General features: G+C 42.3%; 1 protein-coding gene across 1 annotated transcript; it reads left to right on the top strand.

Moving 5' to 3' along the window:
- Nucleotides 1-7153: 7153 nt before the first annotated feature.
- On the top strand, nucleotides 7154-10053 carry tmem121b (transmembrane protein 121B). The gene has a single exon (XM_048549057.2). It carries the CDS (start codon nucleotides 7741-7743, stop codon nucleotides 8899-8901), a length of 1161 nt encoding a protein of 386 aa, XP_048405014.1. The 5' UTR covers nucleotides 7154-7740; the 3' UTR covers nucleotides 8902-10053.
- Nucleotides 10054-17402: the final 7349 nt, after the last annotated feature.

Below are 17402 nucleotides of genomic sequence, written 5' to 3'. Positions count from 1 at the left end.
CTCTTTTGGCTGTTATTGCAGGCAGGGGGTGTGAGGGATGAGTTGTGGGAAATACGGGAGATATGGTTGAGGGCATTCTCGATCACTGCGGGTGGGGCATGTTGCGGTCCTTGAAAAACAAGGACATCTGAGATGTACGGGAGTGGAATGCATCATCCTCGGAGTAGATGCAGCGGAGGTGAAGGAATTGGGAATATGGGATGGCATTTTTGCAGGAAGGTGGGTGGGATGGGGTGTATTCTCGGTAGCTGTGTGAGTCGGTGGGCTTGAAATGGATATTGGTTTCTAGGTGGTTGCCCGAGATGGAGACAGAGGGGTCCAGGAAGGTGAGGGAGGTGTTAGAGACAGTCCAGGTGAACTTAAGGTTGGGGTGGAAGGTGTTGGTGAAGTGGATGAAATGTTCGAGCTCCTCATGGGAGCACAAGGCGGCGCCGATACAGTCAAGGGTGTAATGAAGGAAGAGATGGGGTTTAGGGCCACCGTAGATGCAGAAGAGGGATTGTTCCGTATAACCTACAAAGAGGCAGGCATAGCCTGGGCCCATGCAGGTGCCCATGGCCACCCCCTTAGTCTGTAGGAAGTGGGACAAATTGAAAGAAGTTGTTGAGGCCCCCTTGACCTGTCCGTCCTCCCTGGACTGACCTATCTCCTCCCTACCTCCCCACCTACACTCCACTTTACTGGCTCCATCCCCGCCTCTTTAACTTGTCTGCCTCCTCTCCACCTATCTTCTCCTCTATCCATCTTTGATCTAGCCCCTCCCCTTCCCTATTTATTTCAGAACTGTCTCCCCCTCCCCCATTTCTGATGAAGGGTCTAGGCCCGAAACATTAGCTTTCCTGCTCCTAAGATGCTGCTTGGCCTGCTGTGTTCATCCAGCTCCACACATTGTTATCTCAGATTTTCCAGCATCTGCATTTCCTATTATCTCTGACATATCTGTACAGAACTAAGTCTGACCTATGGAGAGAAGACATCTCATAGTGCAGTGCTATTTTCTTCTCTTTCCTTTCTGTAGAAGCAAGATGATTCAAGGCCACAAGATGGGATGTATTCTATGGCTGAGTGTGATGACAATCCTAGCTGGAATTAGGCTGATCTTCTGAGGCAGAATGAGATGTGTTTATTTATGGATCTCTGGGAGGAGCTAGACCCAACATGAAACAGAGGGGCACAATGCAAGGCACTGATGGGATGGCAGCATACATCTATGAGGGAAAACGGCTTCGTTGGTTCAGGTCAAATTTCACCAGGTATACCAATCACACTAGTTACAAATTTGGTGAGCCATCAGTTCCCTGTTCAGAAGTAAATGTCACAGACACCAAAAACTGGGTGAAACAGAAAAGGTGAATGTGTGTAGCATGCTGGGACAGTATCTCTGTGAGATGGCGGTGGTAGCTACAGAATACTAAGGGTAGTGTATTGTGGGATTGGAAGAGACTGGGAAATAATTCAGGTTGTGGGGACTAACGAATAGTGAAATTACATTAGCCAAGTGGTGGAAGGAGGAGCAAGATGCTTGTGTTGTGTAGGAGGGTTGGGGTAAATGTCAAAGTGGGGGCTCACTGTTTTAAATGAAAGTGGCAAGATTTTGGATCTGGAATGGATTGGACTTGGAGTTTAGACTCTTGCATGGTCCCAGATCCCCTAAACACAATGAATGTAACTAACTTCAGGAATAACTGGGCTCAAATGATTATGCAGTATCCCAAAGGGTCATAACAAATCAAAGAGGTTTATTGTCTAGTAAAATCATACTGAAATCTCACTATTGTTACTATGATGAGTTCCCAGGAAGAGGTGAAATTCATAATTCAACATTTCTCCATGTGATGTTGCCATGTTATCTCCAAATAGCAGGAGAGGTGCTTAGGACCATTGTGAATTCATTGTGTTTTGTTTCATGGAAAAAGTCTGCATTGTCTTACTGATCATTCTCATCTGGACTGTGCACGCAATACATAAAAGAGGATAACTTATCAGACACCCTGAACTGTGAGTATAAAAGGAAAGTTATATGTATTTGTGATATGTTTGATATGGATCATTATTAAAAGGGATGAAATTGATGGACTCTAGTTCAGACAGGAAGGAGGATCAGGAATGGTCAGCCTGACTCAGGCTTACAATCAACACTGATTGGCCTAACCACGTTCTGCATTGTAGTCACTTTGGTCTGTACAGGAGGAAGTGAGTGAGTGTGGGATAGGCATAGTCTGCAGTCAGGAATGAGAGTCAGGAACCATCAGCCTGGCTTGTGGGCCCAGTCTTTAGTAGAAGAATCAACAGTTTGAAAATATGAGAAAAGAGTCTAAGAATAACATTACAGAATGGACTGAGTTGATTGAATATTGAGCAGCTGCTGATAGGGGCTAATTCCAGTAATTTTGAAAAACAATAATTTCTGGAAGAGAACAGGAAAGAAAGAATGTATAGTCATGAGAGAGGGAGTTGATTCATGAATACGGGTGATGAATATTTACTTTATACTAATTTCTGGTAGTTAGTTAACAATACAAGAATAAAATTAAAGTGAGTTGAAGGAGTTAAATATACAGTAAGTAGATATATAAGTGTAAATTCAGATATGGCTGGACAGCCAAATCCTCTGGCATGCCAGAACTCAGATAATTCTCAAGACCTAGAAAAGCTCATGTGCAGGACGTGATACCAGTTGCACAAGTTTAACCTTCAGTTTCAGAGCTTGAGCAGCAGCTAGTCAATAAGGTGCAATTGTGATGCAGAGGACTATGAGGATAGCGCATTCAGAGAGATAATTACACTACATTAGGGAAAGACAGGCAGGCGGGGAACAAGTAATTGGTAGGCAGTCCAAGAGAAGCAGGCAGATAGTGTCGGAGACCTCAGAGTTCCATCAATAACCACTTTTCCATTTTGAATATCGGTGAGGGTGATGGATTCCTGAATGAGTATCACAGGTGGGCCAGCTGTATAGGAAGGAAGAAAGAAGATTGGAATGGCAGAACTGATAGGGGATTCTTAGTTATGGGATCAGATTGGTATATCAGCAATCATGTCATCAATGTGACTCCAGGATGTTTTGTTGACTCCCTCATTCTAGGGTCAGGGATTACACAGAACAGCTGCAGGACATTATTCAGGGGGAGGGGTGTGCCAAATAGGCAGTGGACATAGCTAGCAATGCGGATTATGATTCCTGCAACCGGAATTAAGACAGCTAGATGAAAATTAGCAAGTCAGACCTCCAAAGTAGTAATCTAAAGTAGTATGCAAATACCTCTAAAATAGAGAAAAATAAGTTAATAGGTGGCATTAGAGTAAGACAGAAGTAATTAAGTCTAAATCAAGGTTACACTGCATGTATGTGAATATACAGAGAATAGTTAGTAAGGTTGGGGAGTTACAGATTACCTTGTGTGATTGTGATGTTGTGGCAGTTTCAGAGGCCTGGTTTAAGGAAGGCCAGATATATGTGTTAAACATTCCGGTTTAGATGCTATTCAGAAAAGATAGAAAAGGAAAAATGGATTTGGGGCTTGTGGTGGTTTGATTAAGGAGAACATTGCCGTATGGAAGAAAGGGTATTTTTCACAGGGTCCGAGAACAGAACCAATTTGGCTAAAGCTAAGGAATAAGAGGATGCAATTACATTGCTTAGTGTACAGTATAAATCATCAGCATGGAGGAACAAAACTGCAACAAATTACAGAGGTATATACGTCATGGAGTAGTTATAAATTGGGACTTTAATTGCCTATACGTGAACTGAGACAGCAAGCATTGTATCTTAAGTTTTAGAATTATAGTCGAAAATGACTTGGTCAATCCACAGTAGGAATAATCAATTTTTAGAGAGAGGACTTCACTGAAGTGAGAACAGACCTGGGTCAGATAGATTGGAAGCAAAGGTTGTAGGAAAAATAGCTAAAAGTTAGACTACGTTTAAAGAGAACATGGTTTGGCACAGTCAAGGTATGTTCCCTTAAAAAGGAAAGGTTGGACATACAATCCAGAGCTCCCTGAACGACAGAAGGAATCAAAATTAAGTTAAAGAAAATGTGTGCTTATGTCAGGTATCAGATTGTTAATGGAGTTGAAAACTAAGAGGAATAAAAAGGCTCAGAAGGAAGATGATAAAGCAAATATGACATTCAAAGAGATGTCATGAAAAGAAATGATGGCTGACATAGAAGTAAAAGACAAAATATTCTATAAGCAATCAATAGCAAAAAGGTGATTAAAAAGAGGAGTAGGGCAGTTTAGGGTCCATAAAGGGGATTCCCACTTTCAGCAAAGAGGCATGACTCAGATTAGACGTGAATACTTCTCATCCAGGTTTAAATGTGAGGCAGATGCTGCCCAAGCCATGATGATAGAGGAACAAACTCAATTACCAGCAGACTTTAGAATTGATAAAGAGGAGCTGTTGGATAAACTGCCATTATTTAAAACTAACAAGGACTTAAGGCCAGATGTGAAGTATCCAAGAAAATTAAAGTAAAAGTAGAAGTAGAAATTGCAGAGGTGCTGGCAACAACTTTTAACCTCCCTCGATCCCGGGATGGTGTCAGCGGTCTAGAGATTTGAAAGCATTATACTCTTGTTTAAAAGAGGTTGTAAGGATCAACCTAGCAATTACAGACTAGTTAGTTTAACTTTAGTATTATCAATGAGTACACGTGGATTATAAGGGTATGGCAGGGGGAAGGACAGGATCAGAAACTGCTTACACAACCTGTCAGTACCTTCTTCTAATCCAGCATAAACTGTTGTTTCCTTTGAGTCATGGCTTCTTGCAATTCTATCCTGTTGACTGCATTTCTCTCTTTTCAGCAATACTTAAAATGCTTCAATTTCCCTTATTCCCTGTGCTATTATAAAGTTAGAATTTCTAATGGAATTTGATCAGACATTTATTTTAATGTTTATAAGACATAGGTCAAGAGTGTGATGGAATACTCTCCATTTGCCTTGGTGAGTGCAAATCAAATAACAAAAACTTTTAACATATCCAGGACAAAGCAGCCCACTTGATTGCTTCAGTCAGTCAATGTTTTGAAACATTCATACCCTCTATCACCAATGAACAGTGGTAGCAGTCAAATCGTAGCTGTTACCAATAGATGACACATACCACATCCTGAACTGGAACTACTCAGTGCTGCTTCACTGTGGCTGGGCCAAAGTGCTGTAACTTCCTGCTGGGTCGAAAGGATTGCACCCTTCAAAACAGCAACTTATTGACAAGGGCAATTAGGAATGGAAACAAATACTGGCCCAGAACTGACACCTCCCAATATTGTACTGGTTATTGAGGGGAAAATTAGATACAGCTTAGATTCCAAGTTCTTCTTGCTCTGCTATCTTTTCTTCAAATGTTCATTATGTTGAGATAATACCTATGTACAATTTAGTACAAAAAATAACAACATGTTTTTTAGTTAGCAGTAAGGAAGCATTTGTTCTTCAAAACCTTAATATAGTATTTACGTTATTGTGTTCTGCATAGATTGTGGTTTATCAGGTTATTAATAATTATCAGATTGTTAACTAGACTGGAAAGTAATACTGAAAATAAATAACATTATATCCATATGTGTGTAATGCACCCATCTTGGTCTCTAAAGCATTTCGAAGGTGTTTTTCAGTGATCTTCCTATTTTTCATCTATCAGCCATTAGATGAAATGTATTGGCTCAAATGAAGCATAAAGTATTGATCAAAATAAAACAAAGGACTGCAAATGCTGGCAATCTGAAACAAAGCCTGCAATTGCTGTAGAAACTCAGCAGGTCTGGCAGCATCTGCGGGAAGAAAGCAGAGTTAATATTTCAAGTCAGGTGACCCACTGCGTCCCAAAACCAGTCCAACCTGTCTCTGCCTCCCTAACCTGTTCTTCCTCTCACCCAACCCTTCCTCCCACCCCAAGCCGCACCTCCATCTCCTACCTACTAACCTCATCCCACCTCCTTGACCTGTCCGTCTTCCCTGGACTGACCTATCCCCTCCCTACCACCCCACCTATACTCTCCTCTCCACCTAGCTTCTTTTCTCTCCATCTTCGGTCCGCCTCCCCCTCTCTCCCTATTTATTCCAGAACCCTCACCCCATCCCCCTCTCTGATGAAGGGTCTAGGCCTGAAACGTCAGCTTTTGTGCTCCTGAGATGCTGCTGGGCCTGCTGTGTTCATCCAGCCTCACATTTTATTATCTTGGATTCTCCAGCATCTGCAGTTCCCATTATCACTATTTAACTCTGTTTTCTTTCCGCAGATGCTGCCAGACCTGCTGCGTTTCTCCAGCAATTTCTGGTTTTGTACAAAATATAAATCATTCGGAAACAATCGGAAAGAATTTGTATCACAGAGAATTTTATTCACTTATGAAATAGCTCTGTGTTCTTCCATTACTGCCAATTTGCTGCTGGAAATAGTTTATCTTTGTTTATCAAAACAACTCATGACTTTAATTGCATCTCCATTAACTTTCCCTTCAACATTCTCTGCCTTCAGGAAAAACAAACCCAGCTTTGCTAATTCCACAAGTTCATCGAGTGACGTTTATGCAAATCAAATTTAATTTATCATGTGTCTTAATTTCACAACTCTATATCCTCCAGTAGTTTACCATTGTTCTGCTCGCTGTTTTAATGTGTTGCCGAGGGTTACATCAGCTGCAATTGTTCTGTCCAGGTCATTTATGCACAACTATAACAATGGTTCCCTGACTGACCAAGGAGATTGTAGTGCGTAGTTCTCCAGTCAGAAGAAATGTCTGTTTTCAATATTTTAATTCTGATGCCTCAGTCAGTCGTGCACCCACTGACCCATGTTCTTTTGTTTTTTTAAAATGCATCTTTCATGAGACACTTTTTCACATGTCCTTTGAAAGCCAAAGGTCTTCTGCATTGGACGTTAAACTGTTTTCATTTCTCACCTTTGCAACTATTACAGCAAAATGTTCACAACCGATAAGAAAACCAGAGTAAAACTGTGTATGCTGGCGATCTGAAGCAAAAGCAGAGATTGCAGGAGAAACTCAGCAGGTTTGGGCGCATCTGTGGAAAGAAAGCAGAGTTAACGGTCCGAGTCCTGTGACTCTTCATCACAATCGGTCAGGGGTCAGAGTGGTTATCAGGGATAATCATATTTTACTCACTTTTAGCATTGGTGTCCAAACCATAAGGATCATTGTAACATAAACTCTAAGGCAATGTATTTATTTATCAATGTATTTATTTGAGGTTTTTCCCAAATATGCCTTCTCTTTGTATTGGTTGCAGATTCCAATGTAGGTATAACGGTAAGACTGGCCGCAACACAATTTTAGAAGGTGGATCATCCCAACCTTCCGGGTCCAGTTAGGAACAGGAATTAAATACTGACCTTGCCAAATACACTCACATCCCGAGAAAGATTTTTTTAAAAAGGCCTCGACAACTCATTGTTAGGAACAGATCGGAGAAAATGTTTCAAAATTATCAGATTGCGCTGGTCAGCGAAATCTCACGGTTATTGGAAACAACTTCTCCTCCGGAGCTCGGCGATCATCTCATTATCCAAATGCTCTGCTTTCCATGGTCTCTGGGTGTTTGCTCGATTATTCCCTATTTCTGTTCCTTTTGTCTCCCTGCCCCTGACTGGGTGAAGCCGGAGCAATCCCTTCCCTGGGAATCCAGCCCTGTGCTTGCGATCCACCCGCCTCAACCTGAGCTGCACCGAATCGCCGGGGGCTGGAGGCTTTCGAAGGGGAGACAATGAGCGCGGCGCCCGGCAACGAGAGCTCTCGATCGGCCGCCCCAGCACCGAGCGGAGCCGAGGGAAACCTCCGGGCGAGAGACAACGATTCTCTCTACATCAGGAACAGCTCCTTCAGGAGGAACTCTCAGACCTCGACGGCAAGTCTCAGCCGTGAGATCGGCGCCGCTTCCAACATCAAAGCCGCCCGTCCGGCGTTCATCATCACTTCAGGAGAATTTCTGCAGCACAGCTCGGACTGTACCAGTAGCCCTGGGCCACACTCCAGCACCAGGACCATTTTCTATAAAGGCCTCTGCCTCCTGCTGCTGCTGTGCCAAGGGGGAGTCTTGGATTTCTACCTGATCATTTTTACTGACCTGTACTGGTGCTCTTGGATTGCCACCGACCTGGTGGTGATGGCGGGCTGGCTCATCTTCTTCATCAAACACTCGAGGCGGAGAGAAGACGCCGCCAAAGCGGCACCCGACAGTGGCCAGTTTGCCTTCTCCTACCTGGCCTGGCTCATTTATGTCATCGCCTGCACGCCCAAAATCGTGCTCATTCTGGAGACCTCTATCCTCGACCTGATTGAGCTAAAGGTTCCTCTGGGCACCACTGGCTTTAAGATGGTGGTCCTGTCGTCTGTGCCCTTGCTCTACACCCTCATCAACTCAGTGACTGAGGAGCTCAGCTGCCAGAGCAGCCACCGAGCGCAGAATTACTACAGCCGAACCTGCCTGGATCTCCTGGACAGTTTCACTCTCATGGAGCTGGTGCTGGCCGGCCATATTCCCAGTGTTTACCTCAAGTACACGGTCACCACCGTCTACTTCGTCGCGTTTTTCGTCCCGGTTCTCTGGCTGTATGAACTCAACTCGTTGCAGCTACACTACAAGTGTGTGGTGTTCCGCTTCCTGTCCAGTTCCGCGGTCAATGCCCCTCTCTTGGTGGTCAGGTGCTTTCTGGTCTTTATTTATGACCAACAAGTCTCGGTGTTCCTTTTGAAGAATGTCTTTTGGTTGTGTTGTGATTGTGCTGAGGTCCTGGAGAGATGTTGCAGTGTGAGGCGTGTCCGTAAGTACTCGAGCCCTCCCGTGCAGTTCACACATTGCATTTCGGAGAATGAGATGTGTGCACATGGATATGTGAACACCCTGGCAGTGACAGCTCAGTCCTAGCAGCAGTAGCGGCTGACCTTTCAATCCAACTTGTAGGGATTTATTGCTACATTTTATTCTTTGTAAACTCTTTTGTACCGGCATTTGATTATGCTTTTTTGGGGATGCTTTTTAAGTGTTTGTGTATCAATTCGTATTGGTGCTAGTATGCGATTTCTGCACAACGAGTTGGGTATGAGAAAGCTATTTTTCTGGACCAGCTGTGCATTATGTCAAGCTAAGACATTCCCTTTATTTACGCTTGCAGTCTGATTGGTTTGTGAATTGCCTGCCTTAGTTATTCACTTTCAAGACTGGAGTGCGCTGTTTATGTCAAGTGGACATAACCATAGTAATAAACGTGGGGAGGTAGTTTCCCTGTCAGGCTTTAGTTTTAACTCCTGGGCCTCTGTCGTGAACTTAATCGCGATACGCGAAGGAAACGCGATGTTTAACGCGGTGTAGGTTTAATTTTGAGTTCCAGAAGTAAAGTGGACTGTATTTCGATTCGTTCAAATTCCCAGGTGGTCTGAACTCACTAAGACATTGTAAATGCAACTGTCAACATAATGTAGTAAAAAAGTAGGTCTCGACAACAAACCAGGAATTACAGGGATCATGAAAATAAGTTCCATGTAAGAAATGCAACTTCAGTGATTCACCAGTTTACTAAATGAACACACATCAAAACTGCTAATAGCAAACTTAAGCACAAATCGTTTGCACTGATGAGACTCATAGAATATAGAATACAGCTAACTTTGAGGGTCAAGCAAGGCATTTGAGGATATTTATACCAATGTCAACTATACAGGTCTGTCGGAAAATAGTGTAAAGAAATGAGCACAAGTACTCCATCAGCTACTTGTTTATAGAATTAGTTACAAAATATGCAAATGTATTTGCAACAGGGTCAAATGTAAAATATTTACCTGGAAAAAGTATTATTTTAAAAATAACTTACCAAAATGGAATTATTTCACCTTCACAATATTTCATGAGCTCAAGCTACAGTCATTCTTGTTTCATATTAATATTCACAGTCAAGTTTGCATTTTACCAAAACCAGTGTTAATGAAAATAAGTTTTTTAAAAGCCTTATATAATTTGAATGCTTATTTTGACTAATTGTATTGTATTTTTCATCTGTGATTGTAGAAGTTTTGTAAGGAAGTCACACTAATATGTTCAGAAAAAAAGCCTTTTTATATTTGTAAAGTGTTTTGCACAGTTAGTATTGAATGTCTACGAAATTATGTATGAATCCTTTTAATATGTAAATAAATTTGTTCTGATTTTAATTTTGTTCAATAATGGGAAACACTTATTATTTGAATTTTTTATACAGAGAGATTCACTGTGTTGAAATAATGAAAATTTAACATTAGGAATAAAATTGGAACATATTGGAAATACCCAGCTGGTTTGACAACATCAGTAAAGAGAATTAATATTTCAGATCTTTGATCTTTCACCCAAATTCAGGTTCCCTGCTTTGGTGTTCCTCTTCATCCAAAAGTGCTAGAAAATGCTATGGAATATGCAGGCCTGAAATTCTGAATCTGTTTCCCTCCCCACAAATGCTACCAGGCTTGCTAAGTATTTCCAACATTTCCTATTTTTATTTGACATTTCCATCATCCACATTATTTTGCTTTTGAATGAAAATCACAGTATTTTCTTTTACAGCTGATTTACTTGTTAAATGAAGTGGAAAACCAAAGCACGAAACTAGAATTCAAATCCATTGTATCACACAGTGGCCTCATGATACTACTTTCTGCATGTAAAGAATATTCAAGACCTGAATATTCTTTATTTGATGGTCACAAAGTCTCTTTAGAGAAGTTTATTTCTATAGCAAATTTAGGGCCTTTGACAACTGTTTGTGTGTGTTTGGAAAGCTGGATGGCACATAGATTTGAATCTTCTCTGCTGGCTGTTGGGATCCTATGTTAAACATATTTGGATAGTGTATCCCCGAGGCAAAACCTACAGCTTTGGAAACAAGACTGACATCTCTCAAGCAGTGATCGGAGCAATTTGTAACTTTTAAGTTTCTTGCCACATGAGTGTCTGCCTTTTTCATTGTCAACATTAGTCAGCACCTGTGGTGAGAGTAATGGCTAGGGAATGATGATGGAGAGGGTGTTCTATGGGAGAGAAGTAGAGGGAAATATTTTGGGAATTGAGCTGGTTTGGAACAGTCTGAGCAGAGTTTAGAGGAATAAGATCTGGGACAGACATCTTGAGTGGAGAGGAGGGATGACAACCCTGGATGGACGGAAAGGACCAACGAAAGAGATGAGGAACAAGGGATAGAGATGTGGGCAGAAATGGAGATATGACTGGGGAGAGAGAAGTGTCACAGGCTGGTAGGGACAGGAAAGAAGTGAGGCAGGAAGAGATGAAGGAAGAGATACAGGATGTGTGGGAGAGCATGGGAGGAAGGACGGTCAGGAGGTAAAGAAAGGAGGGACTGAGAGAGGGGAATTGGGCAAAGCATTTGAGGGGAGATAGGAGAGGCAGGGAAGAGGGTATGGGGTACAGTGCAGTGGGTATGCAGAGAAAAGTTGTGGAGAAGGGAAGGTGGAGGGAGATGGAGAAAAGAGATGGGGTGGCAAGGAGTCTAGGAGCAGAATGGAGAGATGGAGGAGAGTAAGGGAGAGCGAATTGGGTAGGAGACAGATGGTTAACTAAAGAGGGAATGGTTTGGAAATCAGCGTTCAAGGTGATTGAAGTTATTAGTGGGAAGGAGTGATTCAGGTGGGGAAGTAACTGGGGAAGGGAGATTACTAGGTAAAGGACTGTATTTGGGCAAAAAGGATGAGTTAAGAAAGATGGTGAATGGAGAAAGAAAGACGACAGGGTGATGTGTTCAGGAACAAGGGAAAAGGGGCTGTTGGGGAATGAGGTGTTGAAATGGGGGTGGGAGAACAGAGGGAAGGGACTGAGACTGAGTGTGGAGAGAAGAAGGAAAAAAGAAAAAATAAGGGACGGGGAAAGGAAAGGTTTTTATTGGAAGGGAGGAACTGTAGAGAGAGGAGCTGTTGGGAAGAAAGAACTGGCATTGGAGAATGGGGGCTTGACAGAGGATATGAGACAAAAACAATTGTTTGGCGATCACTATCAATGAGCTGGGTGAAAAGCTGAGCAGATGGATGCTCGGGTGATTGGAAAATGGTATTTGGAAATTGGAACTTGTACTGGGGGATGTGAAAGTGTCAGGGAACAGAATAGAGTGAGTCTGGGCCTTGGCATTTTCTGCAGGACCAAAATCAGCAGCGGCAGTTTTGTGTGGAATTTCTACGTTTGCATGTTAAATTGTTTTCGTCAAAAGAGTTTTGTAGCATCTGGTCCACCCTAGTTTGGAGCATATTTTCTCATACAGTCTTCCGCTCTTCACCTTTATTAATCATGGAACTGTCATCCTTCTCATATCCATAGCCTGGGAAGTGAGATAGAAATACACGTTACTTCTGGGATCATCTAATGTTAATGCCACTGGTGTTGAGCTGCTCCCTATTTTAGCCAGAACGGCCCCATCACATCCTGATTCTGAACAATACTTGCACAAATAGGTAAGCTCACACCCTGCTTTCCAGACAGGCATCTGGAAGTATTGGTGGATGAGAGGATGGTCAGGAAGTCAGTTATTTTACAAGCTGACTGAAGGCCATTTCTCAAAGTCAAGGCAGCCTGGATTCAGATAGCAGCCAGAGCCAATAGCAGGATGGTTAATAGTAAAGGAAGAAAGTCAATAATCTGTGATCAGCATGGGTTGAGTTCCAATATCTTCTATCTGCTGGCTCACATTCACTGTGCTACAACTCACTCTAACTCTGCCACTGCACAGAAATTTTGTGAAAACTCATAAATTACAACTTTCACTATTCAGATATCGTGTCCGGTATGGCTGTCACCCACCTCAACTTCCCAACCAACTCACAACTAAACATTTCTTCCCTCTGTACTTCCTATTCGTTCACTGGGAACACATCACCGCTACTCTTTGTTTATCACCACCAACTGCTCTTTCATCCACTTCCACCTCACTCAATCCTTCTCATTGTCTCATTGCAGGAAAAAATGGTGCATAATCAGGCTGAGAGGATCAAGACAGATGGAGGTGTGAGGTGGCGAGAATCAGGCTTCTCACTCCCTTTGAGAAGAAAATTGTCAAATTACCTGAAAGAAACATGAGTATTCATGAAGGGATAAGGAAGCTTCAATGGCCAACCAACCTAATAAGCTTCATTATGGTGTGCTGTACCGCTTTCATATCACCGCCAATGCTTTCTCACTCTGAATCTGTGCAAGTTTTTATCCTTCTTCAATAACTAATTCCTGTTTGCATAGGCACTAGGGGGCAATCAATGAAATTCCACTAAGAGGCCAGCATTGGAGTCCCTCAGCTCCACCTTCACCTCTGAGGAGGAAGCCACTCATTAAGCATGTGTCAGCAAGCTTTTTTCCTACACCACCACCACCTCAGAGAGCTCAATACACCCCACTAAGGACTGCCAAAGATCAGACAACTGCTCATTCTCAGGTAGAAGACGAATCCATGGTTTCAGTCATTAATATCTTCATCAAAATGCACAGATGGGCACAGGAACAGCAGGCAAGTTTGTCAGAGGTGCTCATAAACTGGATTGAAGGTTGAAGGAGTCCAATTTGCAGATGTTCAAGCTCAAGAGGGTTAGCCTACATTTGGGACAGGAAACCCTTAGCATGTTAGGGGCCTCTGTGCCCAAAGACACCTTGGAACAAACACCCAAGTCTTCCAGGCCCACAGAGCAGCATCCCTTCACCTGAATTGTGTAAGTTGAGACCACACATAGATGTCATTGGAGGCACAGAAAGGAAAGAAAAAACTTGGCAATGCTACATTCGTGACCCACAATTATAATTAAGCTTTTGTTTTTGTAAAATTGTCATAGTGTAATTTTCACTGTCACTTTTCACTGGTTAAGTTGCACTCATGTAAGAGATGATTGGTCTCTTCAGACATCTCAAGGATGATAAGAGTTTGCAATTGCCAAGCATTGCTAATCTTCCACAAGCTACTGATGTCTCAACTCTGAATAACCTCAGATGTCAAGGACCCTTGGATCATGATGTTTAGGATTCAAGCATGGTAATGTGTGTGTGAGATCCCTAAGGAGACAATCTGTGAGAAAAGTCAGAAAGATAACACAATTTTGTTAAAGGAACTCCTAAGTCCTCTCATCCATCAATTGAAGCCTCAAAAAGTATTGCATAGATGCTTCCCAAGGAGGTCAATGCAATGCCTCCATTAGGAACTCTGCGATATGTGACATTATCGACGTTTAGATTATACAACCAAAACCTTAATGCTGCATTGAGTGTAGAATTCAACCAGTAAGCCATGAAATCACCACCCCCCACAAACAAAGACTTGACCCACATCATGGACCATGTCATTGCATATTTATATATCAGTGTGAGAATTGGCCAGCTACAACACATTGTCTTCCAATGCTGTGTTTGAGAAATGGGAACTTCAAGATCCTCTTTTAAGTGTTCTAGGCTGATTACAGTTGCTCCACAAACATTGCTGGGAGGGAATTAGTGTGGACAATGATTTCTTGAGGCCACAATTTGAAAGGCCTGACACTGATTTGCAAATTGATGCCAAATGGGTGGCAATACTGAATCAGTGAAGGCATGGTTATTACAATTGTCTTAGCAGGGTTTCCAATTCCAAGTTTTATGCCACCCCTGAGGAGAAAAACAGAAATTCTTTCAATCCACTTTGCATGCAGCGTCAGCCGGTTTGTGCAATTGTCAGCAATAGCTTTTGATCTGATATGGCAAGGTTCCAACTTTGTGATCTTGTGTGAGTTGCAGGCTCTGCTTCTCATCATGTCCTTTGTGTTCACTTTTCTGTTGCTGTCACTGTCATCTCCATTACTTTTCAATACGCCCACCCCAACAATCCTATTCTGTTGAGACCCTTCATATTAATGCAGTCACTTTATTTCAAGTCTCCAAGACTGAAAATTCGCATGCAGTTGATATTTCCACACACTTCCCATGCAAAGGCCATGTGGTCATGATCTGTGAGAATTCATCACTCCTTCTGGAGCTTATTGTCTCCTACCATTGTCTATGAGGTTACTACCTGGGGGGGAGGCAAAGGGCTAAATGTATTAGCGCTGGACATTTAATCCAAAAACCCAAATAATGTTCTGGGCATCTGGGTTTGAATTCTGCCATGGCACGTGGTGGAATTTGAATTCATTAACAAATAAATCTGGAATTATAAGTCCAATCATGATCATGAATCCACTGTTGATTGTGGGGTAAAAAGCCATTTGGTCCTTGAGGGAAAGAAACTGCCATCCTTACCTGGTCTGGCCTACACGTCACTCTAGACCCACAGTAATGTGGTTGACTTTTAACTGCCCTCTGGGCATTTAGGGATGGCCAATAAATGCTGCCTAGCCGACGATGCCCTCATCCCGTGAATGAATAAAACAAACCTCCTATTTAGAATTGCCTGCTACTTTTGTCATCATTCCCTCAGTGACCTAGTGCAATGAGCACTATTCTGGATTTGAGTTGCTTGCTTTGTCTAGAACTCCATGGATTTTTCCCTGATAAAATCTTCAATCATTACTGAACAAGCCCTCCCAGGACTGACCATGGCCCAACCCCCAGACTGACTTGCCAGGGGAAGCCTGATTCAGAACAGCCTAACCCCTGGACCGATGACCCCAAGGCAGCTGGAACTACCTGTAGTTTCCAGACTAGTTTACTCTTGACTTGCAGGATGTATCATGGCAGAGTTTTTGAACTCTAGTAGGACTAAATGCCTGACTGAATATGGCCAATGCGTGGAATGGAATTAGATGAGCTCTTTGACTGACCGTATTCCTCTTTCACCCCACTTAGGAGTTCTCCCCTTTAACTTTCACACACGGCCATTTTCAGCACATGCAATGTGTTTACAACGTTGACATTGACATTGAAGTAGTTTGGTGCATCACGACCACATGTCCACCCCTCTGGTTATTCACTTTTCCCCACCATCCACCTGACTGTCCCTTTGTACTAGAATAACAAAGAAGCCACAGAGGCTTGCAGTCTGTAACTGAGCATTGAAAACCCTCTGTGGTAAAATAGCTATGTGAGCCACACAGAAGCTGACAACCACCAAGTATGTGTAAAATGAGTGAAAACTAGGGAAGCAAGCTAAGAATCATGAGATGCATCCTATGCAGATGCGTGTATACTCACATACAAAGTGATTTGGCAGAGACATGCATGTTGCTGCTGCCCCTGAGCTCGAGAGTAAAATATTGAAGGTCTGAAATGGTATGTTGGTCTGAGATCAGGTGTGATGATATGTTGAGACTTGCATGATTGAGGGGTCAAGGAGGCTGGTGTGTTGCACCATGCAGGGACATTGTGCCAAAGACACAGTTGGTAGATAGCCAGAAGAAAATAATTGGTGAACTGTAGCCATCAAGTACCCACTCTTCCATGTGAGGAACTTTTACTGTCTAGTTGGGGAAGAAAAGGAGAATTGAAAGTGGTACATAAATGAGGTAGAATGGAGTTTTCATGAGATGCAAATATTTCCCCTTGTAACAAGTTTTAAAATAGTGGGTTTAGAATCTTAACGGGAAAATTGCAAGAAGTTTTCTCGATGTCAAGATTCCCATCTTTTCACTTTCTGTATTTTTCAGGATTTCTTGCTGTTGCTAACACCACACCAGGCAGGGAAAAGCTCTGCCTCTGGTGTTTGGAGCTGATATTAAAAGCAGGCATCTAGTAAGTGGATGAGTGAAACCTAGGGTCTAACTTTAAGATGATAAAGATTTACATCAGTTAATATAATTGTAAGGGCTACTAAAGAGCCGGAAAATCTTAGCAGAGCTCTCAAGATACATGGCCCATTGAATTTACACATATTTTGCAGAAGGATCATGAAACAGATGTGAGACTCTTCCTTAAAAGATTAAAGTTATCCAATGCTGAATGCTGCCAGGTTTGTCTAAAATAATAATGACCAACATAGTTGTAACCATGCTGCTGGCATTGATGAAGGGCAGGAATACGTGCCTATGTATATATACAACCAGTTTTACACTCTACAAATGGGTGAGAAGTGTACCAATGTCTAATGATCTATTATGTCATAAACAGCACCCTACTATATATCGATGTTTTACTGATAACTTTGGTGTTAAGGAAATTACCAGTGTGATTATTGAGAGAGTATTGTCCCCTACATATTTGGATAGGAGGACCTACTACAAAAGTAACTCCTATTTTCAAAAAGGGGAGACAGAAAGCAGGAAACATGCCAGTTAGCTTAACATCTGTTGTAGGGTAAATATTTGCAATTATTAATGAAGTTCTAACAGGGAATTTACAAACGTTTAAGATAATCAGGCAGAGTCAACATGGTTTTGTGAAGGGAAATCATGTTTAACAAATCTACTGGAAATCTTTGAGGAAGTAACATGCTGTGGATAGAAGAGAACTAG

This window comes from Stegostoma tigrinum, chromosome 18 (assembly GCF_030684315.1).
Source record: "Stegostoma tigrinum isolate sSteTig4 chromosome 18, sSteTig4.hap1, whole genome shotgun sequence".
NCBI lineage: Eukaryota > Metazoa > Chordata > Chondrichthyes > Orectolobiformes > Stegostomatidae > Stegostoma > Stegostoma tigrinum.
This window is presented reverse-complemented; position numbering and strand designations above follow the sequence as displayed.